We start from the raw sequence: 27,044 nt of genomic DNA, 5'->3' as shown, positions 1-27,044 counted from the left end.
ATAATCCGAATTCCGGATAATCCGAATTCCGGATAATCCGAATTCCGGATAATCGGAATTCCGGATAATCGGAATTCCGGATAATCGGAATTCCGGATAATCCGAATTCCGGATAATCCGAATTCCGGATAATCGAATTCCGGATAATCGAATTCCGGATAATCGGAATTCCGGATAATCGGAATTCCGGATAATCCGAATTCCGGATAATCCGAATTCCGGATAATCCGAATTCCGGATAATCCGAATTCCGGATAATCCGAATTCCGGATAATCCGAATTCCGGATAATCGAATTCCGGATAATCGGAATTCCGGATAATCCGAATTCCGGATAATCGAATTCCGGATAATCGAATTCCGGATAATCGGAATTCCGGATAATCGGAATTCCGGATAATCGAATTCCGGATAATCCGAATTCCGGATAATCCGAATTCCGGATAATCCGAATTCCGGATAATCGAATTCCGGATAATCCGAATTCCGGATAATCGGAATTCCGGATAATCCGAATTCCGGATAATCCGAATTCCGGATAATCCGAATTCCGGATAATCCGAATTCCGGATAATCCGAATTCCGGATAATCGGAATTCCGGATAATCGGAATTCCGGATAATCGGAATTCCGGATAATCGGAATTCCGGATAATCCGAATTCCGGATAATCCGAATTCCGGATAATCCGAATTCCGGATAATCGGAATTCCGGATAATCGGAATTCCGGATAATCGAATTCCGGATAATCCGAATTCCGGATAATCCGAATTCCGGATAATCGGAATTCCGGATAATCGAATTCCGGATAATCGAATTCCGGATAATCCGAATTCCGGATAATCGAATTCCGGATAATCGAATTCCGGATAATCGAATTCCGGATAATCCGAATTCCGGATAATCGAATTCCGGATAATCCGAATTCCGGATAATCCGAATTCCGGATAATCGAATTCCGGATAATCCGAATTCCGGATAATCGAATTCCGGATAATCGAATTCCGGATAATCCGAATTCCGGATAATCCGAATTCCGGATAATCCGAATTCCGGATAATCCGAATTCCGGATAATCCGAATTCCGGATAATCGAATTCCGGATAATCGGAATTCCGGATAATCCGAATTCCGGATAATCCGAATTCCGGATAATCCGAATTCCGGATAATCCGAATTCCGGATAATCGGAATTCCGGATAATCGGAATTCCGGATAATCGGAATTCCGGATAATCGGAATTCCGGATAATCGGAATTCCGGATAATCCGAATTCCGGATAATCCGAATTCCGGATAATCCGAATTCCGGATAATCCGAATTCCGGATAATCGAATTCCGGATAATCGGAATTCCGGATAATCGGAATTCCGGATAATCGGAATTCCGGATAATCGGAATCCGGATAATCGGAATCCGGATAATCCGGAATTCCGGATAATCCGAATTCCGGATAATCCGAATTCCGGATAATCCGAATTCCGGATAATCGGAATTCCGGATAATCGGAATTCCGGATAATCCGAATTCCGGATAATCCGAATTCCGGATAATCGGAATTCCGGATAATCGAATTCCGGATAATCCGAATTCCGGATAATCGGAATTCCGGATAATCGGAATTCCGGATAATCGGAATTCCGGATAATCCGAATTCCGGATAATCCGAATTCCGGATAATCCGAATTCCGGATAATCCGAATTCCGGATAATCCGAATTCCGGATAATCCGAATTCCGGATAATCCGAATTCCGGATAATCGGAATTCCGGATAATCGGAATTCCGGATAATCGGAATCCGGATAATCGGAATTCCGGATAATCCGAATTCCGGATAATCCGAATTCCGGATAATCCGAATTCCGGATAATCGGAATTCCGGATAATATATATATACAGGGTGGCTGATATGTATTGCAACAAAGTAAAGCGCTATAACTTTGTCATTTTCATTTTAAATTTCATTGTTCAAAAGCAAAAATGTCAGAAATAACATCAAATTTTAGAATTAGTTCATATTTGTTCCAATTGGCCACTTTTGGCACGAATTATGGCCTTCAAACGGCAGAAAAACCATAACACGCTGCACGAAAGTGGCTCTGGGGTATTTTGGCCCATTCCCGGCGAGGCGCCTTCTTGGGATGATCGACACTTTGGTATTTTTTAGTGCGAACCTTACTCTTCAAAATGTCCAAGACACAAAAGTCCAGCAAATTTAGATCCAGAGATTTTGGTGGCTATTATGCGATGGAAATGAAGCGAAAAACCTCTTTTAGAGGCCATTTTTGGTAGACGCGTGCTGAGTTTGATGGTGCTGAGTCCTGTTGGAATGACCATGGTCTGCGATCAAAATTTTTGTCAACCAGGACTTCAATACTGCCTTTAAGACATTTTCCCGATAATTTCGGCAATTATTTTGATCCCACGGTCGATGAATAAGAGTGGAATGTCACCATCGACCGTTACGGTGGTTCACACCATTACCGTCGGCGGCGCTCGAGTTCTGGTGGCCAATCGAAGGTGTAAATTTTTAGCTGACCTTTTTGGCAAGTAAACCCTATCATTTTGTTTGTTCACAAACTGCTCGATTTGGAAGGACTTCCCATCTGAGAAAACCAAATTCGGTAACTAGCCACTTTCGTGCAAGCGAAGCAACCCCTTCGCTTCTTTCCGTCTAACTTTTTTTTGTGCATCAATGAGCTCTTGCACTTTTTGGATCCTCAATGGTTTTAGTTCAAGCTCATTTTTCAATATGTGTTGCATCCGTTTTTGCGATATGTTCAGCTCACGGGCCATTTTTTTACCACTGCGACACGAATTTCGATTGATTTTTGCCTATACTTTTTAGATCATTTCTGGGGTTGTTAGTGTTTTTTTTCGTCCACTTTTTGGATGCGGTGCAACACTGAGTGTATCACGGTTACGAGATATGGTACGAGAAACAAAATATTTGTTCGCATTTAAATACTGGAGGGCTCGAAATATAGCCACCTAAGGTTTTTCAGCCAAGTATGAAGCAATCGCACTATCACGCTGGACTTCCATCACGAATAACTTTTTTTCTGAATGCAATAGATCAAAATGCTTTTGTACGCTTGTAAACAATTAAATAAACAATCACTGGAATAAATCTGTCATCTGTCTGATGAACGGTTTAGAAATGATAGCGGTCTGAAATTGGTTGCAATACATATCAGCCACCCTGTATATATATACCCGGCAAACTTGAAACGGGCAGGTGGCAAAAAGATTTAAAGCCTTATTATAGTTTTAAAGGTATTTTACAAAATAATTACATTTTTAACTAATGCTTAAAAACTACCAACGGAAGAAAATACTTTTATTATGGATTCTCAAAGATTACCGTTTATCTCCCCCATTTCAAAGATTACCGTTTTCAAATCAAGCTTGTAGCTGGCTATAAATCTTTTTTCCTGTACTTTCAAATATTGTTGTTAAACAATGCTTAACTTTACTGATTTTTGACAAATCGGTGGTTGGCCTTTTTAACCCCGGACCATCATATATTATTATCTATTCTGCGATAAATTCTGGAAAATTATAACTGGAAAAGATTACCGTTTTCAAATCAAGCTTGTAGCTGGCTATAAATCTTTTTTCCTCTACTTTCAAATATTGTTGTTAAACAATGCTTAACTTTACTGATTTTTGACAAATCGGTGGTTGGCTTTTTTAACCCCGGACCTTCATATATTACTATCTATTCTGCGATAAATTCTGGAAAATTATAACTGGAAAAATGTTATTCGACAAAAGGTCCATTTGATCGATACCAAGTTTAGGTTCTGAATTTAAATAACATAAACAAAAAATAATATAACAACCTAGAAAATGTTTTATAAATACCAATGAGCATATAATTATACAAATAAGATCTTTCAGAGCACCGTGTTTGAGAAAAATATGCCAAAAATGCATTTTCATATTAACATATCGAAAAAGTTTATATCTTGAGTCTCTAGTAACACTTGGGGCCCGTTTACTAACGTTTTTGTATATAAATAAAACTACAAACAAAACTACTTACTACAAATTTATCACAAATAAATAATATTCGCGTAAAACATCCTATTAAACGTAATTGAACATCATCTGTCAAAAGCGTTTGACATTTCACGAAATTGCCACCGTCCATTGTTCTATTTAAATTACGCTTCTACAAAAATTTTCAAATTATAAATGTAAAGTTTCTACGCGGATTTGAAATAATTTCTCACCTTTTGGACATTCTCTGGATTGGCACGAATTTTTCAAGACTAAGACTGGCCAAATCGATTCAGCCGTTTTCGAGTTTTATTCGGACATTTGAAAGAGAGCTCCATTTTTATATATAAGATATATATATATATATATATATATATATATATATATATATAAATACTATCCGGGAAATAAAAGAAAAAGCACATTTATATGGTATGTTTATTTTTTCGGCATATGTACACAATTTTAACATTAGCAAATCCACAAAGTAATAAATAATAATTCACAATTTTTATAAAATAATGTAAGTACATATGACATATTGATCAACATTTTCATGGCAAATGGAAAAATATACAATTTGATAAATGATAAGAGAAATGCAAATTTAAAATTAAACTCGAAATAAAAATCATCGAAGTATCCTTTACAAAGTCTTCATAAGCTCTTTCACTAAATATTTCATGGAATATATTATGTAAGTAGGAATTGTATCTTCAGTTAAAACTAAATGTGGTATAAGTCTATGATGTTTTCTCTACAAAAGCATTCTCGATATCTATTTCATGGCCAATTTGTGATGAAGAAATGCATCTCGGATATAAATTATTAGCTTTCGATTTTTAAAAAACAAATGTTACTATTTAAAAAAAACAAATGTTACTATTTACGTCGCAAAGGTTTTGAAATCTTCGTTTGGTTGGTGAAATTAATATATCCAAACAGCAATAGTATACATTAAAATAAGATTTCGGGTCTAAAATTCTTTCATCTTGGGAGGAATAACTCATCATAATAACATTTGATAACTCGTCATAATAACGCTTCATTATTTTTTGTCTTTTGTTCTTTAAAATAGTTATTGCAAACCATCTTTTTGCAAATTATTTTGACTTCTTTAGCAAACTAATTTAATTATTTTTCATATCTTAATTCGCACAGTCTATCCAAAAGATTACTTAATAAAATACTATTTTTTGTAAGTCATTACTGACATGTTGTAAAGTTTCAGAAATGAAATTAATAATTAGAAACAGCAAACAAAAAAATCTGAAAATCATTTAATTGATTATATTTATTAAAATCTAACTATTAAACTTACGCGTCGTGCAAAAAATTTAAGTAGTAACAAAAACAAATATAAAAATGTTATAAATATAACTATAAAAATTCCAAATTGCAATTTTCGACGAAGAATGTATAAACTGGATTAGTTTTATAGATTTGAGGACAAGAGTATTAACTTACCGGATGCTCGAAAGTTTACTAATTGAATTGATTGCTTGAGATTGCAGAAATATTATAGCAGAAATAATAAATTCTTTTAAAGCGTTAGCTTACAATTTAAGTTCATTACCACTGGATAACAACAGGAAATGCAAACTACGTTAAAATTATTCAATTTTTTGGGAAATTGTTGTTTTGTTTTCTGCTTGCGCTCGTTGGGGGCTCCCCTGGCTCGGGAGCCCCGTATTTTTGATACGGCTGATACGGCGGTAGTTACGCCCCTGATTCCCACATCACCCGACACAGACATGGCCTCATTTGCTGATGCTATCTGCATTCTTTCAAAACATGAAAATTCCACAACTGCTTCAGAGAAACTTCAACGTCACTTAACATAATTAGATCAATGGTACAAACTGTGGAGGCTAGAGATCAATGGCCAGAAATCATCCCACATCACTTTTACACTCAAACACGAGGCATGTCCACCTGTAACTGTGAATGAAATAGAAGTTCCTCAGGTCGAACACGTAAAGTATCTGGGCATGCATCTGGACCGCAAACTGAATTGGAAAATTTACATGAAAAAGAAAAGGCATCAGCTTGAGGAAAAGTTGCGAGAACTATATTGTTTAATGGGTAGGAGATCCCATCTTTCTGTACACAATAAACGATTGGTATGCAAAGTTGTACTTAAGCCGATTTGGACATATGGCATAGCACTTTGGGGCACCACATCTAAAAGTAATGCTAACATCATTCGAAGGTTTCAGAACAAAGTTCTTAGGATTGCTCTAGGCGCCCCAAAATATACTCCCACCTGGTTGATCCATGATGACACACATATGCGCACTGTAGCCGAGGAAGTTAAAAGATTTGCTGTTAACCACAAAAACAGACTCGAAGAACACCCAAACGAGTTGGCCAACGTACTGCTATCTACAAACACAACACGAAGACTCAAAAGAAAACTATTTAGTGATTTAATTAGCTTGTAATTACTCGTGTCACATTACATTACTTCTTATAAAGGAAAAATGCAACTGTGTATTTTTTACTATTTATATATCGATGTCATTTTTTATATATAATTGCCAAAAGATTTACTTAATGTCTATGTAGATAGTTGTAAATATATTGTTGAATAAAAAAAAAGCAAAAACTTGTGAGTACGTACATGTGAGCTTAACAGGACCTTTCGTCAATGTTTTCTCTGAACTGCCTGCACCAATTTCAAAAACTTAATTAATGAAACTCGATACGGCTCGAGCTAAATTAGTTTTGCATTTCTTAATTAGCATTTAAGTTCTAATTTTTTGGTCAAAATTTTCGTATGGAATCCTAAACCGATGTGGAAAAACGAAAGCTGTTTTATAAAGATCAGTTAGTAATCGTGCTGATTAGTTTTTGGCCGTTTGATTAGTCGGCCGGGCTTTATCCTGCAAAAGTGAATTTTATTTAGTAAAATTTAGTAAATCATTTTACTAAGTTAATAAACATTTACTGTAAATGTTTATTAACTTCCCGTAGGGTAGACATAGTAATAGGCTGTAAATCAAAAATGTAAATTTTTGCATATCTTCACGTTTTGAAAGTTTCTGAACATTTTGGCATACCTCATAAAATAATGGATGTATGTGTGTGTGTGTCTGTTTTGTATGTCCGCATTTTTTCGTCCACATTTTCGGGCGCAAACCGATTTGAATGGTTTAAAAAACATTCGATCCCTATTGATAGGGAGATGTGCTGATTAGTTTTAGCAAAGGCAGGTCCAGTCATTACGGAGTTACGGAGCAAAGAGTGCAGAGAATACAAATCGAGTTTTTGAGAGAACGGAGTATCGGTTTTGAATGATCTAAAAAACATTCAATTTGCAATGATTGGGAAAGAGGTGATTAGTTTTTGGCAAAGACAGGTCCCGCTATTTTGAAGGTACAGTGCAATAGTGGCAGTTTTTGGGTGAACTTTCTGCTGAAACTGAAACTGAAATTTGAATGATCTAAAAAACCTTCTGCTTGTATTGACAAAACTATTGCTTTTGAGGATAAAAAATTATTACATCTTTTTTTTATTTTCCATAAAATATTTTTGTAATATATTTATGATTTACATTTGATTTGCTCAGATATAGCAAAAATAATGAAAGTTACAGTATTCGTAATAGTATATTTGAAAACTCGAATATTTCATTACGGTACGGAAATTTCCAGCAATTTGCCTTAAGGCATGCCATACACCACTAGTTTAATATTTTCATTGAACGTTTATGTAATGTACACTTATTAAGACAGTCAATATTAGAATATGAATATATCATATCTAATATTGTTTAGGAAGACGGTTACAGATTACATTGTTTGTTTCAAAGATATCAATTCGAAATTCCGTTGTTTTGTTATTAGTGCAAAGGAAAACCGAAAAGAAGAGTATATAATATTTGCAACAAGCATTTGAAAATTTCTTCATGAGAATTTTAATAGTTGCTAAATGCCATATTAATATTGATTACACGTAGTTGATATTCGTTTTTATAAAAGTAAATAACATATTGTTAGTAGCCAAAATTAGTTGGTAAAAGTTAGTTGATTTTGAATCACAACGTTTTTGTTTTCAACATTGGCTACATTCTTTAAGGTTATGTTCTGGTTCATAGTTCATACAATATGTTGTCCAATGCATAAATGTCATTTGTGTAATATGAGTGTCGGTTATAACCTGTTTGGTTTTAATTGATTTATTAAACCATATTTTAGTTATTCCAAGTTTTTAATTATATGACTAGTTTTAAAATTATTTGTGCGTTTATTATATTATATTTAGCTATGAAAAACTTGTTTGCAGTTTATTTTTAATAGAAGAATTACGTGAATATTTACATCAAGTGCAAATATGCTTCGAAATCTAAGGTAATTCCAAACAGTGATATTGTTATCTCTGTATTTTTACCGATATATTTAATTTTGTTTAGGAATCGTTTACGTGATACACAAGATTTGGAGTTAATGTTAAAACAAAGAAAGGATGTAGAAGAAAAACGAAAATCTGTTTGGAAACGAATGATGTTGAGGAACCTAGTCAGAGCTCCTAATTATTCTTACTACCATTGTGGTAAAGTTCATTTTGTTAATTTTGACATTACCTTTTTATTCCGTTTTAATACTCAGCTTTACTTCGTTTTAGTATGACCTTTTTCCCCGTGTACATCAAATTGAAAATGTGAAACCAAACTTACCACTTCTGATCTAAATTATATATCATTGATGTAGTTGTAGATATATGTATTTTGTATAACATGTTATAAATATGATTTTCTGAATTAGATGATTAATATAATATAAACTAGTTGGTTTGGTATTTAGCCTTGAGGCAAGTTACATGAACTTCCCGATATGTGTAAATAATTGCCTTAACCGATAAAAAATAAATTAATCTATGAGTGATTATAAGTATTCGAATGGATTTATAACACATCATTGCAAACAAACGAACAAACACTTTACGTATTTATCTTCTAAGTATTTTCTAAAAGCAAATTTTCCAAAATCAATAATTATAATTGAACCAGTTTCCGTAGGACTTTAATGGTTCACTATGTTCAAGACCAAGTACACTATCGTTATACCAACTAAATCGTCTAATTTTAATTTTAACAAGCGTCAAAAAAACTACTCATTTTCTCAAACTTTGATGAATTTTTAAAATTAAACTACTTGTCGTAAGGCCGTAATAATTCAGTAAGATCTATAAGACCATGACATATATCGCCAAAAAAAGTTCCATAAAAACCGGCCTAAATTTTGTTTTTAATAGTTGTTATTTTCACCTAAAACTAATCAGTATCATTCCCAACTAATATCTTTCGGTATTATAGGTTCGGTAGTATGAGCTTAAATGTGGACGAAAGGTTTAACACTTTTTTCCAAATTACAAAGAAACGGCTTGGCCGATCGTCGCACGAAACTGAGGAACGATAATCCTCATCGAGATACATCAAATGCTTTTTAAATATCTGTTCAGGCGTTTTTAAGCAAACGTCGATGAAAGTTCTAATTTTGACAAATGCCAAAAAGACCATACTAATTTTTGCAAACTTTGACGAATTTTTAAAGCTAAACCAGTTGTCGTAGGGCCGTAATATTTTAGTATGATCTAGAAGACTATGGTATCTACCGTCAAAAAAATAATCATAAAAATCGTCGAAATGTTTTTTTTAAAAACTTTATTACAAGAAAACGGCCCGGCCGATCTCTACCAAAAACTAATCAGCACGATGATCAGCAGTTTTTGAGAAAACGTCGATTTACGGCAAAAAATCTGTTCACACACACACACACACACACACATACTTTTTCCAAATTTGGTCTCATTCGATTCAGAATGGCTTGAAACGTCGAGAAAACATAAAATTAGCAATTCGGATTTTTTTTATGAAAACATAAACTTCTCCTTCGGGAAGTTAAAAATATATTTTCAAGTGATATTTACATAATAATTTTATACTGCATGGAATCTACATTACTTATTGAAACATGTATAATTCACTTACATGCCTAAATTTAAGAATTTGTTCAAATTTATTTATGTCTAAGGTTGTCATTTCTTCTATATTTTGTTTTAGCATATAATGCATGAACTTTCTGCAGACTGGCATTTATAAATACTTATTTAAAGAAATGAATTATTTTAGATCCCAATTTGGTTGATCTGGATTATGCTGAAAACAAGGCGTTAGGAAATCTGAAACCAGGTATATAATTGAGGTTGTAACCAGTTATATAATTATTAGAGTTATTGATGTTAAAGCTATTAATATCTTAACTTTGTTTGTTTATTGAGTATGTCCGCATGTCAACAATTAGTAATTTTCGAAGTTTCTAATTGATATATAAATAACAGTTTGAATAAATGCTGTGGTAAAAATTTAAAACACCTTTTTCAAAAATTATTCAGATGCCAGAAAGAAATGTTATAAAAGAACAAAATTGGTTGGTTATAGTAGCTGTGTTAGAAAAATAATATTCAGCAAGAAGAGAAAGAGAATAGCATTACAATGGAGAAAAAACTATGGAAACTATTCTCATTGCTTATCAACAAAACTCACTTCTCAAATAAAAGTTCAATACTTAGAAGTACCGAATGGAAAGAATGATAAAGAGAACAACTATTCGAATAAGCCTATAAAAGACAAAGCCATTTTATCTACGATCAATGATAAACCTAAAAATATAATGCACCTCAATACCTCTTTTGATTGTATTACAATTAGTGATAGTGATGATGACACGGTTTCTGTTAGTTCTTGTGTGACAACACAGATTCGACTAGATAGTTCTATGGATACACCAAATATAACTAAAACTCAAAAAGGTCTAGGTAAGAATGAATCTGAGATGATTACAGGTAATTCTAAAACTTATTTTGCTACAATGCTAAACACCACATGTGATAATAGTGATGAATTTCAATTGTCAAATTTACGTTTTATAAGAGATATACATGAAACACATGGTTTTTCCAAAGATATTCCTCATGCAATTGTAACTATAAAGTATCATAGTAACACTAGACAACTTTATGCACATGTGACCTGTAATAACACAGAATTTCAAATGTGTTTAAGTAGTTTCTGTAAAACAATTTTTAAATCAACTATTGAACTTCTTGGAGACAAAATTCTCGAAGAGTTTAGAAAGTTCAAAGCAAGTGAATGATCTTGGGTCCTAATTAAATTGACTTGCTTCAGGTAAATACTTATTTTGTATAATTAAATTTAATAAAACAAACATATCGTTAAATGTTTATTTTTATGAAATTAGCATACAAGTCTATAATTACATTACATTGGTCAAACTTTGAAATTGTAAATAGTAACACCCACATTGTTACATGAAATGTTGATACTAAAAACTAGATCTATAATAAAAATAGGATATCTGTTGAACAAGTTATTAAAAATATCAAATAGATGTATAAGACAATAATTGTGTTGAATAATTTTGTACTTTTCTATACATAGATTTAACTTAATTTTCTCGTTTTCTTTTTTCAAGAAGGTAAAATTATTCCTTTATTAAGAGCAATCTCTGTTAGTGATAAATTTTTCCCATTTTTCATGTTTTGGAGGTCTGGTCTTTTATGCAACAAAATTGTAGCAATAGAAATTTGGCCACTCAGCACAGCTCTATGAATAGAATTGTTACCATCATTGTCCATAATTGAAAGATCTGCTCCATGGTCAATTAACATTTTAACTACGTCTTCATGCCCTTTGAATGTAATGTTATTAAATTCATTAATTTTGCTTATGAAATATTTAATATTCACATGAAAACTTTTTATAATGGAAAGCTCTTTATAATGGAATCCATTAGACAAAAATTAATTAGTTAAAACCATATACAATATATGCTTTTGTAACATTTATACATGAAATAGATATGAAAGAATTGTGAAGCTCATTCTTTAAAAAATCCATTATTAAATGAAGTAAGTATAATAGTGATATTTATTTCAATTTAACATTTGCATGTACCAGACTACCGCAATAACTTCAAATATCTCAAATATGTTCAGTTATTTAATATTCGATCAGTAGCCTCTCAAAATATTAATTTTTAAAATCTAAGACTACAATGACTTTTTCTATTTAAATATTTGTGTCTAACATATTCCAATAATAGTATTAAAAATTGATTACAAGAATTTTTTCAAAGCATAATATTAATTATTTATTTTTACCGGCTGTAACAGCCCTCATTAAAGGTGTCACTCCTCCAGCTTTTGTTTTAGCATCTACATCAGCACCATTACTTAAAAGAATTTGGCAGACAAGTAAATGACCACTCCGAGCTGCGTAATGCAGTGCTGTATAACCTGACTTATCTATTATGTTTGGCGAGGTATGTCTTAACAGCACTTTTACTCGATCCAAATCATTATACAATGCTAAAAAATAAATTTCTTAATGTTTTTAACTACAAATGTTTCAATATTATAAATTGAAATTAAATAAGTCAACATAAATTAAATGGTTTCAAATTTTGCGTTTTGTCTGAATATAATCCACATAGTTAAACATTTGAAATATGTGAAAACTGTATATGCTGGAATAATTCATTCACCCTAAAATTTCAAAAACTTTGAGGTCAAAATGGGCCACGTATAATTATATTTATATAAAGTTGACTCACCAGCATTCCATATACCACGTTCAAAATCCATTTCATCCAATGATTGTGCGGCGGTTGTTGGCTTGTAGCAACATCCATTTTCATGATTATGCGACATTTTATTAGTACTGGCTTTAGAATACTTCTGGATTAATACAATAATATATATATATAAAGGTTAGATATTTTTATTTAAATTATTAGTTTTAATTCTTTACAGAATATGCAAAACACACTGTGCAGAATCACAAGCTAGAGTTCTCTTTGCAATGTCCAAACGACTTCAGCTTCACCAGTAGTAGAAACAACACGATACCCTAATTCAGCTAAAGCATTAATCACTGCAATACAATGTCCTTTAATTATAGATCCATTTACTACTTCCATTGATGAACAAAGAAATCGATCGCAGATTGCCTGATGTTCATCTTTGGACAATCCAAATATATTACAATCGCTAGCATGCAAGGAGCCTTTCACGGCTATGTAATAAAAAGTGTCATCTGAAGGAACAACTGGTAATGATATTACTGGTGCAGGTTGAGTCAGACTTGGCTCCATTCTTAAGAGTTCCCAAACTCAAAGATTTCTTACTTATATGCAATGACTTATCGCTACTCGTGCTTTGATTCTCCACATTTAGTTGGGTCAGGTTCAGAAAATTCTTTTGTCATAGTCCACATGTACTCATTATAATCTTGTTTTATAGCTGTAGATGAACTGGCAACAACTTTATAACCCAAAACCTATTAGAAATCAGGAATTAATTTAAATTGAGCCAGTAAATTATTATATTATAATATGTACTTCTTCACATAGAGAATTGCAGGTAAAATTTAGGTGCAACATCAAGATAATTGAAATAAATTATTTTTAGAATAATTGTATTAAATTTCGTTAAAGAGGGGTGTTTGAACAAATGAAAAGTAACATGTGAATTGATAAATTATTCTTATAACAAACAATATTAATACAACAACACAATAACATATAGGTTTTATCCATATTAGCTACTGAATTAATTTAATTTATATGTATTATATCAATTTTCAGGATTTCAGTTGAGGTTCTTCTTCGCAAGGCATATTACATAAAAATTTAAAACAATGGCGAAATATATTTGAAAATTGTTAAGTATAGGTTTTTGAAAAATACTTAAAAGTATGCAGCTAACACATGTGCATATTCATATTATGTGCTTGTGTATTAGGCTATTTGTTTAACTAAACCACACATTCAAGGCGGGAATAATAGATGATTAGTGTTAAAATAATGCAAAACAGAGCTCTAATTAATAAGTCTTTAAATCTCTTTACCTCAAGAGCTGTTAAAATGACACAAGGATGTTGAAGGTAAACAATAGTGGAGTCATCACAATATCCTCCGCAAGAAAATCTTTTCATTTGTTCGATTTCACAAGCTAAAAATGACTGAATTAAGACAAGCTCCTAAATTATAGATTTCTAAGACATAATTTGAAGTTCTACCTCTAAGGCCAGATACTAAAACTCTCCAAGGATGCTGTTGTCCATAAGAGGCTAAATTACCTCGTATTAAAATGTATGGCATTTGTAGGACCACTTAAACTATTAAAGTCAACAAAAAGTGTAATTACATAAATGGCTAATCACTTTTTAACATACCTTTGATTCTAACCTTTGTTCAAATAAACGAGCTAAGCACAGTTTATAAAAATCGATACGGACGTTGGCTGTGAAATTGGTGCTGACACTGAATCCTTTACAACAATAAAAAAATCTACCGAAAACCAAATATGGTTTTCGACATCCAATACGATACTGCGCAAAATGATCTGACAATCAGTTCTCGTGTAGCAACCTGTAATCTGTAATGTACACCAATGTACACTAAACCTGTACACATCCAACGAGGTCACGATATAAACATTGGGAGATGGCGCTGAAATATTTGTCTTTTCAGTTAATACTTTGCTCGTCGATGGTAAATTGGCAGTGGGAAGACGTAAGTAACGTAGTGCTAATTGCTTAATATTTTTGTCACCAAAACATGACAACATTTTAGGGTTATCTACAGAAGCGTTCGAACATGACTTTCATTATTGCTGAATATTATTGTTGAATTATTATTCATCAGTTCGACTAATAACAATTCTACAATATAAAGTACATACTTACTTAGTGGCGTAGGCGTTTGGCCCTATAGGGTGACCCCCAGTGGCGGATCCAGCTTTGGCGTCAGGGGGGGTCACATTTTTTACAAGAGATAAATTAAATAAATATTTATTCCAACTCTGCTCATGAATATTTTGGACGAAATATCAAATCGAGGTTATATGCAGAGGTACCTCTGTAATAAATGCACCCATAAAATTTATATTTTGCATTGGTTGAATAATATAGTTATTATTTCGTTAAATCTCTTCAAAGTTAAAAATAATACATTGAATTGTTTGTCCTCTGGCCGTCCTATTTTACCCCGCAATACGATTAGAAAATCCTTAAATTTTAGTCTTTGACTTCGCCGTTCGTCTATAATAAGTCACATATTAAAGTTATAAAATGCGTTTGGTAACAAAATATGTACATAAATAAAATCATCATAAAGGAATTTTATTGCTGAATTAGCGTTCTATCTAAGTCTTAAGACAAGCTTAGGGGGGGTCATGACCCCCGTGGCCCACCCCCTGGATCCGCCACTGGTGACCCCAGATTCAAGGTGGCCTCCGATCCAAGTGAACCCCGGCCCAAACGGCTGCGAGCTCAGAAATATTTTTGATTTTATACTGGCCTGCGCCAATTTATTGCAACGATTTTTAAGAATTGATTCAGTTCTTTGATTTTAATGGAGATCTTCATTGCTATTGAATTCACAGATATTTTCAACAACTATTTTCGCCAACTAAGAGAGGAGGCTTATACGTAGTAGTGAGACATACATAATGTGTAATTGAGTACGCTGAAAAATCACGGAGTTGACTAAAACTAGTTAACTAACAGCATGGCATCGTGCCTTAAGGCAAATTGCTGGAACTTCCCGTACTGTAATTAAAAATCTTGGTACGGAACCCAAAAAAATTACACAAAATTTGTACACATTATTAAAATCTCTATAAAATATCTGATAATTTGATTAGCATAAATAGATTTTCAGACAAAAACATAACATCTCGTTCGGGAAGTCAACAATACATCAACAGTTTTTGATAAGGAATACTACCACCTGTAGTAATTTTTTTTTAATTATTTTTGAACAGCAATCAGAACCTAACAGTCCTATAAGCTGTTGTGCTGATTTGACTTAATACTAGTCTGTTTGACAGATAGCAGTCCAAACAGTTGTCGCATCTCTGTATGATATTACAATTTCTGTAATAGGGCGAATATTTTTATTGGTGCAGCAATGTCGGGTGAGGGCTAATTTCACTTGGAAACATATTGCTATCTATATTGCCAAGTGAAAATCGTTGTCACTGCTGCCTGACAACAGGCTGCTCGAAGTGGGTATCGAACCCGGAACCTAGATTCAGGTCTCGACGCTCTTAAGCGCATACCTACGGGCGTGCCCCATATGTAGTAATATATAACGATAATAAAATCAACAAATCGGTTTTAAAGATGTTTACATCGGGATCGCTCGTATTTTTACCTACGGGTAAGCGGTTAGAGCAACGGAATTTGAATCAAAATTTCCGGGTTCAATAAAGCTTCGATCACCCTGATGTCAAGCAGTGACATCGGTTTACAGTTTCATTACAACAGCTCATAGAACCCTTAAGTTTCGATTGCTATTCAATAAATAAAGATGTGTACGTATTTTTAATTATACTGCTATACTATATATTATTTTACTCATTCAATTAATGAATTCAATTCTAATTGTAATGAATCCAACTTTTTCCAGGTACGCAATGTAGTTACAAATAGAGTGCGAAAATCTGATACGAATTCTTAGGTGATGTGAAAATGGCTGAGAATGAGTGAGAACTGGTAAAGTGATAACAAATATTTATTTCAAAGGTAAGATTTCAAATTCATTTCTAAATTTGAATTCGTAATTCTAAATCACGAGCGGGCGTGGCACAAAGGTATAATTTGACAGTCTGAACTATGTTCATTAAATTTTGTAGCTATCAATATAGAAATATATTTTTTGCTTTTTTTCTAAAACAGTAAGGGGCGAAAAAGGTTCGATGTTTTATTCTTAATTTTAAAAGAGGTTTTACGAATAAAATAGATTATAATCAATGCGATGTAGTGTAATTATTAGGTTGAAAAACAAGCGTTAAAAATTGTCTAAATTTATATCGGTAAGTATAATAAACAAAAATCTTCGTCAACATTTAAGCTTTTATAGAGTTTATATAAAAATACTATCGATAATAACTTACAAATAACAATATGCTTCATAAAACAATTGAATAACGTATGCTCAAAAATTGTATTCTGGTAACGTAAACTAATCAGCAGTGCTCAAAACAAAAAAACTAACTACGAAAAAAATTGCTAGAAATGACAATGTGGGCATGTATCTTCCGAAGGCGACGTCGCCCGATACAAGGCGATGATTTTTCTCACATATTTTGCCCTCTACTTTAGTATAGTATTGGTAAAAAATTCAATGTTTTACTTGAGAGTGTAAATATTTCATCAATAAAATTGATAAATGACTTACCCGTGTAAAATATTCCAGTTCCTCATTACCATACATTCGTTTTATTATTGGAATACAGAATGTATTACGAATCAATTTCATTTGATACGAGACAATCTGACGCTTACAAGTAACAAAAATTGAATATTAATTTAGAAAATAGAAGGATTTGAAATAGAAGGGCCATTTTATACACTAATGTATTTCGATTTTTTTTTTAATTTTGCCACATCTTGTAAATAATTTTGTTAACAGTTTCCAATTTTGCTATATAAAGGCACTAATAAGTTATTAGTATATATCATAACGAATTAATGACAAAATAACATCGTAGATTTTTAACATTTTTAATTATTCAAATAAATTTTGAGATCATAATTAATATTTTCGAAAATATGTCACATTCTTTTATTTCATCATGATAATGATCATGGTGTAGGTTTGGTTTCTTCTGGCATATATAAATTTAAAAGTTCTCGAAAGTTTTTTTCTGTAACTTCACATAGGTTCAGAGTGGCGAGTAAGTCTGTTTGGCGTTGAAGGTTTCCCATAATCGACTGCTGATGTTCAATCGCGGTCACTAAGGTTTTTATTAATTTTTCTTGTTCACGTAAGCGTTTCTCAAGTTCCTCAACGACTTGCTTATTAATAGCTTGTTGATCCTATATGTACATAAGGTGTCGTTATTTGAAATTCTTGTGCTAAATTAGTTCAAAGTATCGTTTACCTTATAGTTTTGCTGGTCGTTCTTCGATTTTATTTGGAGCGATTCATAGGACTGTTTGACGCGCTGCATCTGATCTTTGCACAGTTTATCTGATGCTATGCAAGTTTTGAGTTCACCTTTAAGTCTTTGATAATCTTTTTCTACATTTTTATATTTTGCATCAAGTTCCTGTAAAATAAATAATTTAACTAGGAATAAGCTTGACCAAATTCAATTTTCAATAACCACCGCGGTATAGAACTTGTTGTTATACATGTAAGTTTTTATATTTAAATAATATATTTATCTTATTTTGGAGTTCATTATACAATCGATCGAGCATTTTAAATAATTAAATTCAAATGGTTTATTTTTAAATATTCTCTTATTGCCATACGCTCTAATTTATTACTTTACAAAACATTTTCTATCAATTTCAATCATGTTATGTGTTGAATAAAAACCTAAACAAATAATTTTCGTACTTTTGAATACAATTATTTATTATTCATTAAGACTATTATATTGACCTCATATTTCGTCTTGTGATCAGAGCATTCAATATCCTTTTCTTTTAAACTGTTTCTCAAAACATTATTCTGATTATTAAGTTTAATTATATCACTCGCCAACTTGTCCTTCGAAGCTTGCATCTGTTTGTACTTTTCATGCTAAGATGTAACAATTTTAATAATAATTTATGAGTTTAATATATTTGCACTAACTCAGTTTTTAGATGGAAATGTTTTTACTTACATCCGCTTTTTGAGCAATCTTTAAAGTAGTTAAATCATTTTTTAAATTCAGTATTTCACTCTGTAACAGGAAATTGAACATGTAAAATATTAATGAATTATTAATATTATATATATATATATAATATATATATATATATATATATATATATATATTATCTTAAAATTTAACTGTAACATATTAGAAGCCATACCAATTTCGTAAAAAGGATTTTTTAATTAAGTAGTTAATTTTGTCCATGATATAAATAACAATAATGACATAGAATAAAGATTATTGGTAATAAATAAATAAATAAATAGATCATAATTATTTATAAGTATTCAATTGTGAATATAAATAGGTTTTGGTGTTTACCTGAAAATTTTTCATTAAAATACTTGTTGTTTTTTCAAATACATCACTAGTAGGTCCTTGTTCAAGGAAAACATCAGAATTACAAAACATTGCATCCTTATTTTCTTCTGTTGGTTTATGCAATTTTTCGAGTTCAGAATTCTTTTCTCTTTCTTTCAATTCATTTTTTTCTTCTTTGGATTCATCTTTATCACTTGAAAGAAGCAACTCTTGTTCCTAGTAATATTATTGTTAATTGTTATTTTATCTCATTGCGTGATATCTTATTTCGTTGTTAAAATTCATATTAAAAATTTTATAACATGATGTTACAAAAACTTTGTGCTCAGGCATAGACATTTTTACTTTTTATATATGTACTTTTATTTATTTAATGCAAATTGAAGTAAAATTTGGTAATCAATTTTTATTTATCTAATTATAATTTTTCAGATCAGTAATTCATGGCTATTTGCTCTTATGTTCAATTTATAATAATAGAAGATATAAATATATCGATAGCTATTTTAAAAATTTCTGTTTTAGATGAAAACATATTTTTATTTCTTAGAGGTTTAAGTGGTCTTCAAAAATATGTAATTGAATTAAAATAAAGTTTAGATATAGTTGTTAAATTTTCTTTGATTTGAGTACAAGCAAATAATTAGCAATGATTGATTTAAATAATATTAGTCTATATTAAAAATAAAATGTTTTCAACGCGCATCGTAAGTTTTATGAAATTTTAATTATTTTCCTAATTACCTGTTTGCTTTTATAATTTTAAAATATAAAAAATTAGCATATAGATATGGAAAAAAATGTGTATATTTTGTGCATTGCTTTAACATGCGAAGTTCAGTTTGGAAAACAATGAAGACGACTGGGTTAAAATATTGACTTTTAATGCAGTATTCAACAGGATGCGATGTATTTCAATGAAATTTATTATATATAGATCCAACAGGAGCTTTTAAGGATATGGTTTTGCCCTACATAAATTTAAAACTAGTGGTGCAATGTTAACAATCAAAACTTAATCAAGCGGAGTTTAGGACTGAAGGACCTTACATCGTATTTCTAAGAATTATATATAAACTGAATTACATAGCTAAAATTATTTAAATTAAAATTAGAATCATTTTCGATATTTTTTTGCCTTCCCCAAAAACTAATCATTTTTCTTCACGGTGTCTACAGAAGCAGAATGTTTTTTGAATCATTCGAAAAGGACGCTCCGTTTTCTCAAAAGCTGTAATTAATAGCTCTTTTTATTCTGTATGTCCCAGGCGGATGAACCTGTCTTTGCTAAAAACTCACCAGCACGTCTCGCCGTCAACACGAATCAAATTTATTTTGAATAAATCTAATCGGGTGCACCACTCTCGCGAAAACCGAATTTCCAATTTTTGATTTTTTTCTCTTTGAAATGGCTGGACCTGCCTTTGCCAAAAACTAATATGAATCGAATATTTTTTGAATCATTCAAATCGGTTGATTCGTGCTTTCGAAATCATGGACTAAAAATTGTATCCATACACACATATCCATTTTTGCCAAAATGTTTAAAAAACCTTGAAACGTAAAGATATTCCAATTCCAATTTCGATTTTTGGAAGGGTACTATAACTTACCCTCCGGGAAGTTAATATCGTATATATATAACTATTGATCTGTTTTATAATATAACATGTTTGCCATAATTTTAACTTATACTTCTATTTATTTGCAGTTTTTTTTTATAAAAAATATTTTGATTGTTAGTCACCAAACTTTAAGCCTGTGAGTACATTTTATTCCATGAAAACATAACGTAAAGGTGATATAGAATATATAAATATGCTTCATAGAATTAGAATAATTATGATCAAATATGTCATTTCATATTCATTTTGTGAAAATATAATCCGTTCATTTTATATTCATAATTATGATAAATCTATACCTCTTTGTACTTTGCATAGTCCGCAAGAATTTTCTTCGTGCTTTCTTCAAGTTGCGCCTGAATTTCAGTGTACTTTTCTTCTTTCTTTAACAACTCTTTAGAAATACTCATGGTGAATTATGAACAAAATATGTTGATTTCAGACTACTATGATTTTAAGGTTATTCACTTATTTATATTCGTCACTATGGAAACTGTTTATACGGAACGATTCATTATCCAATTGGGGGGTAGGGTCACGTCGTTGAAAAAACACCGATTTGTACGTTTACAATATGTTTGATCGTTTTGAGATCCTAGTGAATATTTTTAAAATTAAATTTCAACACAATTTCATTAGTTTGACAACCAATTAATTTATTTACTTGTCATTTTTAACTTCTCTACGGAAATAAGTTATAGTTATCGCAACTAGTGGTGCCTTAAGGCAAACCTCTCGTACCAAAAATTAAAATTTCTAAACAAGCTTTAAAATTATTTGAATAAATTAGATTTTTGAAAAAAAAAATGAAATATTTTTTTATATTTTGAAAATCTTGAATGTTTTTCAAAGCAATCGCGATGCGTTAGCTGCTTAGAGGCGAAATATCTAAGCGCGTAAGCGCCGCGGCGCAGTCTAACGGGTACACATTGGTACGGAACCTATACAAAAAAAAAAAAACTAGTACTCATTATTAAAATCTTTATAAAATATCTGATAATTTGATGTGCATATGTCTGATGATCATTTTTGTCCGTCAAACTTTTTTTTATTGGATCTCAAAAACCGCCAGACCTGCCTCTTCAAACATTTAATCAGTGCTTCATTTTGTTTATACAAATAAAATATTTTTTAAATCATTCAAATCGGATGCACTTTTATCTCAACAAATGAATTGCCATTTTCAGCACTTTTGCCCCGTATCGAAAAGGCTGTACCTGCTTCTAAAGTACGTCAAATTGTTGAGAAATTTTTGAAACGTAAATTAAACTATCTTACGTCTTAAACGTAGAACGTGTTTTTAATTCAATCTTATGTCTTTAACAATATTTACATTATTTCACTTATTTAATTAAATACATTTTTGTTGAAATGAACCCACTTTTTTCTGGGTACGCAATGTAGTTAAAAAGATAGTGTGAAAATTTCATACGAATTCTCTAGTAATATGAAAATGGCTTAGAATGAGTGAGAAATGGTAAAGTGATAACAAATATTTACAACACAGGTAGATTTAAAATTTATTTTTAAATCGGAATTCGTAATTCTATATCCCATATGTAGGGTAGGGGTGGGCACAATGGTCTAATTTGACTATGTAAACTATTGTTAAAGTATTTTTTTTTTGTTATTTTTCTAAAATTTATCATATGTTCCATAGGAGGGGTAAATATGATTTACGGAATAATAGCTAAATTATTTAATCAATGCCATGTAGATTAATTATTAGGCTGAAGAACTAGCGTAAAAAAGAGTCTAAATATATATTGGTAAGTATAATAAACAAATCAACATTTAAGCTTCTACTGAGTTTATATAAAAAAAACTGTTGATCAAAACTTAAAAATAACAATATGCTTCAGCAAAACAATTAAATAACGTATGCTTAAAAATTATATTCTTGTATCGTAAACTGATCAACAGTGCTCAAAAATAAAAAAAACGAATGTATTATTAATAAATTAATAAATATTTTATAAATATAATCAGCAAATGACTTACCATCAGTGTAAAATACTCCACTTTTTTATCTTCCAGTTTTTCATTTCAATATAATCTTTTGATTATTGAAAAACAGAATATATTACGAATCAATTGCATTTGATACGAGACAGTTTGACTCTTACTAGTAACTACAAAAGTTGAATTTTAATTTAGACAGACAAAAGTATATTAGAAGGATCTAAATTTCGCATCTTGTAAATAATTTTGCTAACAGTTTCCAATTTTGTGATATAAAGGCATTAATAAGTTATTGGTATATATCATAATGAATTAATGACAAAATAACACAGTAGATTTTTATAATTTTTAATTATTCGAATAGGTTTTGAGATTATAGTTAATATTTTTTTCACAACGTAATTTCGCCGATTAAATTTTAATAATATGGAAATATGTTAATTAAAATTAAAAATTAATTTGAACATTAAGTGATCATGGTGTAGGTTCGGATTCTTCTGGCATATATAAATTAAAAACTTGGCGAACTTTTTTCATAGGTTTAAAGTGGCGATTATGTCTTTTTGTTCTCGAAGGGTTCCCATTATAGACTGTTGATGTTCAATGGCCCTTACTAAGGTTTGTATTACTTCTCCTTGTTCATATAGGCGTTTCTCAAGTTCATCAACGACTTGCCTATTAATAGCTTCTTGGTCCTATTTGTACATAAAGTTATTGTAAATTCTTGTGCTAAATTATGCCAAAAGAAATTCAAAATAATGATTACCTCATAATTTTGCTGATCGTTTAACTCTTTGACGCGCTGCATCTGATCTTTACACAATTTATCTGATGCTATGCAAATTTTCAATTGATCTTTAAGCCTTTGATATTCTGTATCTAATTTGTTGTAGTTTACAACAATTCCCTGTAAAATAAATATTTCAATTATGAATAAGCTTGACCATACTCAGTTTTGCTTCAAACTCCAAATCTGTATCACGATGCTCATTACCATTTCGAAACAGTACTTTTTATATTATATTAAATAATTCATTTTTCATATTTTTATATTCATTATACAATCGATCAAGCATTTTACATAACTTACTTCAAATTGTTTACTTAAAAATGTTTTCTTAGTGTTATAATATTCTAATTAATTACTTTTAGCAAAACATTTAAATGATAGAAATTTCTATCGATTTCAGTCGTGTTATATGTTGAACAAAAACTTAAACAAAAATGTTGTTATTTATGAATACAATTATATATTATTAATTGAGAATATTATATTGACCTCATATTTCGTCTTGTGGTCGGAGCATTCAATATCCTTCTTTGGCCTTGCCAAATTTTCCGCCAATTTGTCTTCTGAATCTTGCTTGTGTTCATGCTGAGATATAATAATTTTTATCATAATTCATGAGCTTGAAATATTTACACTAACTCAGTTTTTAGATAAAAATGTTTTTACTTACATCAGGTGCTTGTGTAGCTTCTAGGTAACTTAAGTTATTCTTTAATATCTTCAGTTCATTCTGTAGAAGGAAAATGATAGAATGGTAATATTATATTTAATTTTATATGTTAACGAATTTTTAATATTTTAATAATAGGTTGTCAAATATCTCCCTTCCGCCTTTTTGTATTAGACCAAGAGCAAAAAAGCGGAAGCGATATTTGACAACCTAATATATAGATTTTTTATCTTGAAATTTAACTGTATCGTATTGAAGTAGGGCGCTACCCAAATTTCGTAAAAAGTATTTTTTTTGTAAATTTTGTCAATGTTGTCCTAATTATTTATAAATATTTAATTAAATAGTTCTTGATGTTTACCTCGTATTCTTTCTTAAAAGTTTCTTTTTCTTTTTCTGCATCATTAGTAGGGACTTCGTTTATTGGTTCAGAATTTTTTCCATTTTGTTCTTTAAATGCATCTTTATCATTAGAAAGGTCAAGCAATCGTTGTTCCTAGTAAAATTATTATTAATTGTTATTTTATCTAATTATGTGATATCTTATTTCTTTGTAAAAATCGGTGTTAAAAATTTTATAACATGATGTACGAAAGCTCTGTGCTCGAGTTCAGAATATAATTGCCGAAATTGTATGCATTTTTACTTTTTAATATATGTACCTTCATCTATTTTGTGCAAATTGGAGTAAAAATTATTAATTATTTTTTATTTATATTATTATTATTATTATTCATTTCTTCATTATTATATATTTATTAAAATATTGCAGATATAAATATTGATCAACTTCATAATATAACAGAGGTCTGCCATAATTTTAAATTTTACTTCTCTTCATTTGCAGTTTCTTGTTTCATAAAATATTTTGTTCCTTATTCACGAGGGGTAGAAATTTTGAGTCTTCGAATATTTTACTCCATGAAAGCATAATGTAATATTAGAATATGTTACATGTATGTTTTTTGAATTATTCAAATCGCTTTATCCGTGTTCCCAAAATCGTCGACGAAAATTTGTATCCGCACACACACACATACATTCATTTTTTCTAAGGTATGCCAAAATGTTCGGAAAGTTTTGAAACGTAAAGATATATAAAAAATTTTATTTTCGATTTTTTTGCGATTACTATAACTTGCCCTACGGGAAGTTAAAAAGTAAAAAAAATGCCATCTGGCGGTCAAAAATGATCATTAGACAGATGCACATCAAATTATCAGATATTTTATAGAGATTTTAACAATAAGTATAATTTTTTTTACATTTCTATGGGTTCCGTACCAATGCTTATGCGTTAGACGGCGGCGCGGCACTTGCGCGCTTTGACATTTCGTCTCTATGCAGTTCAAGCAGTACGATTTCTTTGAAAAAATGTTCAGTATTTCCACAATATTTTAAAATAAATTTTTCTTCAAAAAGTCTTTTTTTTAAAAAAAAGTAAATTTTTGCAAAAATTTATAGTTTCTCAAAAATCTAATTTTTTCAGAGTAAATTTTTTCAAAAATGTTAATCTCTTTTAAAGAAAAATAATTTTTGGTACGGGAAGTTTCAGCAATTTGCCTTAAGGCACGATGCCATGCGCCCCACTAGTTATTTTATATATCGGTTAAAGTTCTAAAGCTCACATATATATTTTAAGTGAATAATTTTAACTTTGTAATTCAGTTTCTATAATTCTTATAAATATTAGACAATATTACAGAAGTTCTAGCAAATTGCCCTAAGGCACGCTGCCATACACCACTAGTTTAGTATATCCTTGTTATAATTGTATTATTACAGAACATAATACGAATGTAATGAAAATTTAGGTTCAAATACCCGATTATTAAAATTCATTAATTTGAATGCCGATAACAGCGCCATCGTGTCTGATTGTAGTATCCCTTAACTAGTACTCTGAACGTAAAAGTCAAAAAAAAATAAAACGCCTATAATTCTATATGTAGAACATATCATATTCTTATATTGTCTAAGATTGAAACATTATTCACTAACACTATTCATTAACATTATTTTGCTAAATATTGTTATGTGATTTTTTAAAGAATTACTAAATTCTTTTTTTACACATGCCTGATATCCGATATAATACATACCATTGTATACAAAATCAATTGTTACAGTAGTAATTTATGAAATATTGTAATACCTGAGGATAAAAAACTCTTTGTAACACCCTTAAATTGTAAACTACATTATATAAAGAAATACATATTTTATAATTGAAAAAATTGAAAAATCAAACATGTCATTTGATGTAAAGATAACCCCTTTATTTTGTATTCATAATTATGATATATCTATACCTCTTCGCACTTTTCCGCATGAGTTTTCTTTGTGCTTTCCTCAAGTTGCGCCTGCATTTCGATGCACTTTTCTTCTTTCTTCAATAATTCTTTAGACATATTCATAACGCTTAATATAAACAAAATTTATTGATTTCGGAATACTATGATTTTAAGGTTGTGCACTTGTATTCGTCGTAAACTGTTTTTTACGGAACGATTCATTAGCCAATTGGAGGGCGGGAAGGTCACGCTGTTAAAAAAACGGCAAATTTGTCCGTTAACAACTTTTAATTAAGTTGTCGAAACTCTAATTTTTCATATTTGCAAATAATATTTGGTTTGAGATTCTAGTGTCCACTGCCCCATATATAGGAATATTTTGAAAATGTAATTTTAGCACATTTTTAAGATTTTTAACCAGATTTTTTACTGTGGTTCTTTGTATCGAACACATATTTTATGTGGTTTCTAAAAAAGATTTTGATTTCTAGAGAAGATTTTGTTTGATTGCTTACGCTTTGAGTTTACAATACGTTATAAAATAAGTTTAAATTATTAATTTAAATTCATTATAGTTTTAGGTTTAGTTAAGCCATTTGTGTGTTTGTCGAGAATACAAATATAGAATAATA

The 27,044-nt window shown here is 30.7% G+C and overlaps 5 protein-coding genes across 7 annotated transcripts; 1 reads left to right on the top strand and 4 right to left on the bottom strand.

Annotated features, from left to right (window-relative positions):
• Positions 1 to 8,219: 8,219 nt before the first annotated feature.
• LOC113376587 lies at positions 8,220 to 11,322 on the top strand. Its single transcript, XM_026616556.1, has 4 exons — positions 8,220 to 8,357; positions 8,420 to 8,559; positions 10,139 to 10,198; positions 10,402 to 11,322. The coding sequence occupies exons 1-4, from the start codon at positions 8,341 to 8,343 to the stop codon at positions 11,160 to 11,162; spliced, it is 978 nt and encodes a 325-aa protein (XP_026472341.1). The 5' UTR covers positions 8,220 to 8,340; the 3' UTR covers positions 11,163 to 11,322.
• A 57-nt stretch (positions 11,323 to 11,379) lies between these two features.
• Positions 11,380 to 12,973, bottom strand: LOC113378037 (ankyrin repeat domain-containing protein 39). 2 transcript variants are annotated; one of them, XM_026618548.1, is made up of 4 exons: positions 12,839 to 12,973; positions 12,642 to 12,762; positions 12,190 to 12,396; positions 11,380 to 11,717 (listed from the first exon to the last, which is right to left on the bottom strand). In XM_026618548.1, the coding sequence occupies exons 2-4, from the start codon at positions 12,736 to 12,738 to the stop codon at positions 11,497 to 11,499; spliced, it is 525 nt and encodes a 174-aa protein (XP_026474333.1). In that variant the 5' UTR covers positions 12,739 to 12,762; positions 12,839 to 12,973; the 3' UTR covers positions 11,380 to 11,496. The 2 variants fall into 2 exon arrangements, with proteins under 2 accessions (XP_026474333.1, XP_026474332.1); XM_026618547.1 differs by having other exon boundaries at positions 12,642 to 12,765; positions 12,839 to 12,926.
• Positions 12,737 to 13,204, bottom strand: LOC113378039. The gene has a single exon (XM_026618551.1). It carries the CDS (start codon positions 13,179 to 13,181, stop codon positions 12,873 to 12,875), a length of 309 nt encoding a protein of 102 aa, XP_026474336.1. The 5' UTR covers positions 13,182 to 13,204; the 3' UTR covers positions 12,737 to 12,872.
• On the bottom strand, positions 13,205 to 14,415 carry LOC113378038. Of its 2 annotated transcripts, none has more exons than XM_026618549.1 (4): positions 14,277 to 14,415; positions 14,108 to 14,206; positions 13,937 to 14,040; positions 13,205 to 13,366 (listed from the first exon to the last, which is right to left on the bottom strand). In XM_026618549.1, exons 2-4 carry the CDS (start codon positions 14,187 to 14,189, stop codon positions 13,235 to 13,237), a joined length of 318 nt encoding a protein of 105 aa, XP_026474334.1. In that variant the 5' UTR covers positions 14,190 to 14,206; positions 14,277 to 14,415; the 3' UTR covers positions 13,205 to 13,234. The 2 variants fall into 2 exon arrangements, with proteins under 2 accessions (XP_026474334.1, XP_026474335.1); XM_026618550.1 differs by having other exon boundaries at positions 14,264 to 14,390.
• Positions 14,416 to 23,191: 8,776 nt separating this feature from the next.
• LOC113375028 (optineurin-like) lies at positions 23,192 to 26,552 on the bottom strand. Its single transcript, XM_026614981.1, has 6 exons — positions 26,431 to 26,552; positions 24,480 to 24,614; positions 24,119 to 24,178; positions 23,938 to 24,033; positions 23,425 to 23,565; positions 23,192 to 23,353 (listed from the first exon to the last, which is right to left on the bottom strand). Exons 1-6 carry the CDS (start codon positions 26,533 to 26,535, stop codon positions 23,192 to 23,194), a joined length of 699 nt encoding a protein of 232 aa, XP_026470766.1. The 5' UTR covers positions 26,536 to 26,552.
• Positions 26,553 to 27,044: the final 492 nt, after the last annotated feature.

The sequence above is a fragment of the Ctenocephalides felis genome, unplaced genomic scaffold (assembly GCF_003426905.1).
Source record: "Ctenocephalides felis isolate EL2017-DRISC unplaced genomic scaffold, ASM342690v1 CF-g0.4_SCAFFOLD_01886, whole genome shotgun sequence".
Lineage (NCBI taxonomy): Eukaryota > Metazoa > Arthropoda > Insecta > Siphonaptera > Pulicidae > Ctenocephalides > Ctenocephalides felis.
This window is presented reverse-complemented; position numbering and strand designations above follow the sequence as displayed.

What these genes read in the sequence shown, in the direction of transcription:
- LOC113376587 (XM_026616556.1), top strand. An exon ending in TTATTCTTACTACCATTGTG is followed by an intron (nt 8,560 to 10,138) that starts GTAAAGTTCATT and finishes GAATTATTTTAG; the next exon opens with ATCCCAATTTGGTTGATCTG. An exon ending in GTTAGGAAATCTGAAACCAG is followed by an intron (nt 10,199 to 10,401) that starts GTATATAATTGA and finishes AAAATTATTCAG; the next exon opens with ATGCCAGAAAGAAATGTTAT.
- LOC113378037 (XM_026618548.1), bottom strand. Translation starts at nt 12,738, where the DNA reads ATGTCGCATAATCATGAAAATGGATGTTGCTACAAGCCAACAACCGCC. An exon ending in ACGTGGTATATGGAATGCTG is followed by an intron (nt 12,397 to 12,641) that starts GTGAGTCAACTT and finishes TTTATTTTTTAG; the next exon opens with CATTGTATAATGATTTGGAT. An exon ending in AATGAGGGCTGTTACAGCCG is followed by an intron (nt 11,718 to 12,189) that starts GTAAAAATAAAT and finishes TTACATTCAAAG; the next exon opens with GGCATGAAGACGTAGTTAAA.
- LOC113378039 (XM_026618551.1), bottom strand. Translation starts at nt 13,181, where the DNA reads ATGGAGCCAAGTCTGACTCAACCTGCACCAGTAATATCATTACCAGTT.
- LOC113378038 (XM_026618549.1), bottom strand. Translation starts at nt 14,189, where the DNA reads ATGCCATACATTTTAATACGAGGTAATTTAGCCTCTTATGGACAACAG. An exon ending in TTTAGTATCTGGCCTTAGAG is followed by an intron (nt 14,041 to 14,107) that starts GTAGAACTTCAA and finishes AGTCATTTTTAG; the next exon opens with CTTGTGAAATCGAACAAATG. An exon ending in TCATTTTAACAGCTCTTGAG is followed by an intron (nt 13,367 to 13,936) that starts GTAAAGAGATTT and finishes GATTTCTAATAG; the next exon opens with GTTTTGGGTTATAAAGTTGT.
- LOC113375028 (XM_026614981.1), bottom strand. Translation starts at nt 26,535, where the DNA reads ATGAATATGTCTAAAGAATTATTGAAGAAAGAAGAAAAGTGCATCGAA. An exon ending in AAGCTACACAAGCACCTGAT is followed by an intron (nt 24,034 to 24,118) that starts GTAAGTAAAAAC and finishes ATTATATCTCAG; the next exon opens with CATGAACACAAGCAAGATTC. An exon ending in ACGATCAGCAAAATTATGAG is followed by an intron (nt 23,354 to 23,424) that starts GTAATCATTATT and finishes ATGTACAAATAG; the next exon opens with GACCAAGAAGCTATTAATAG.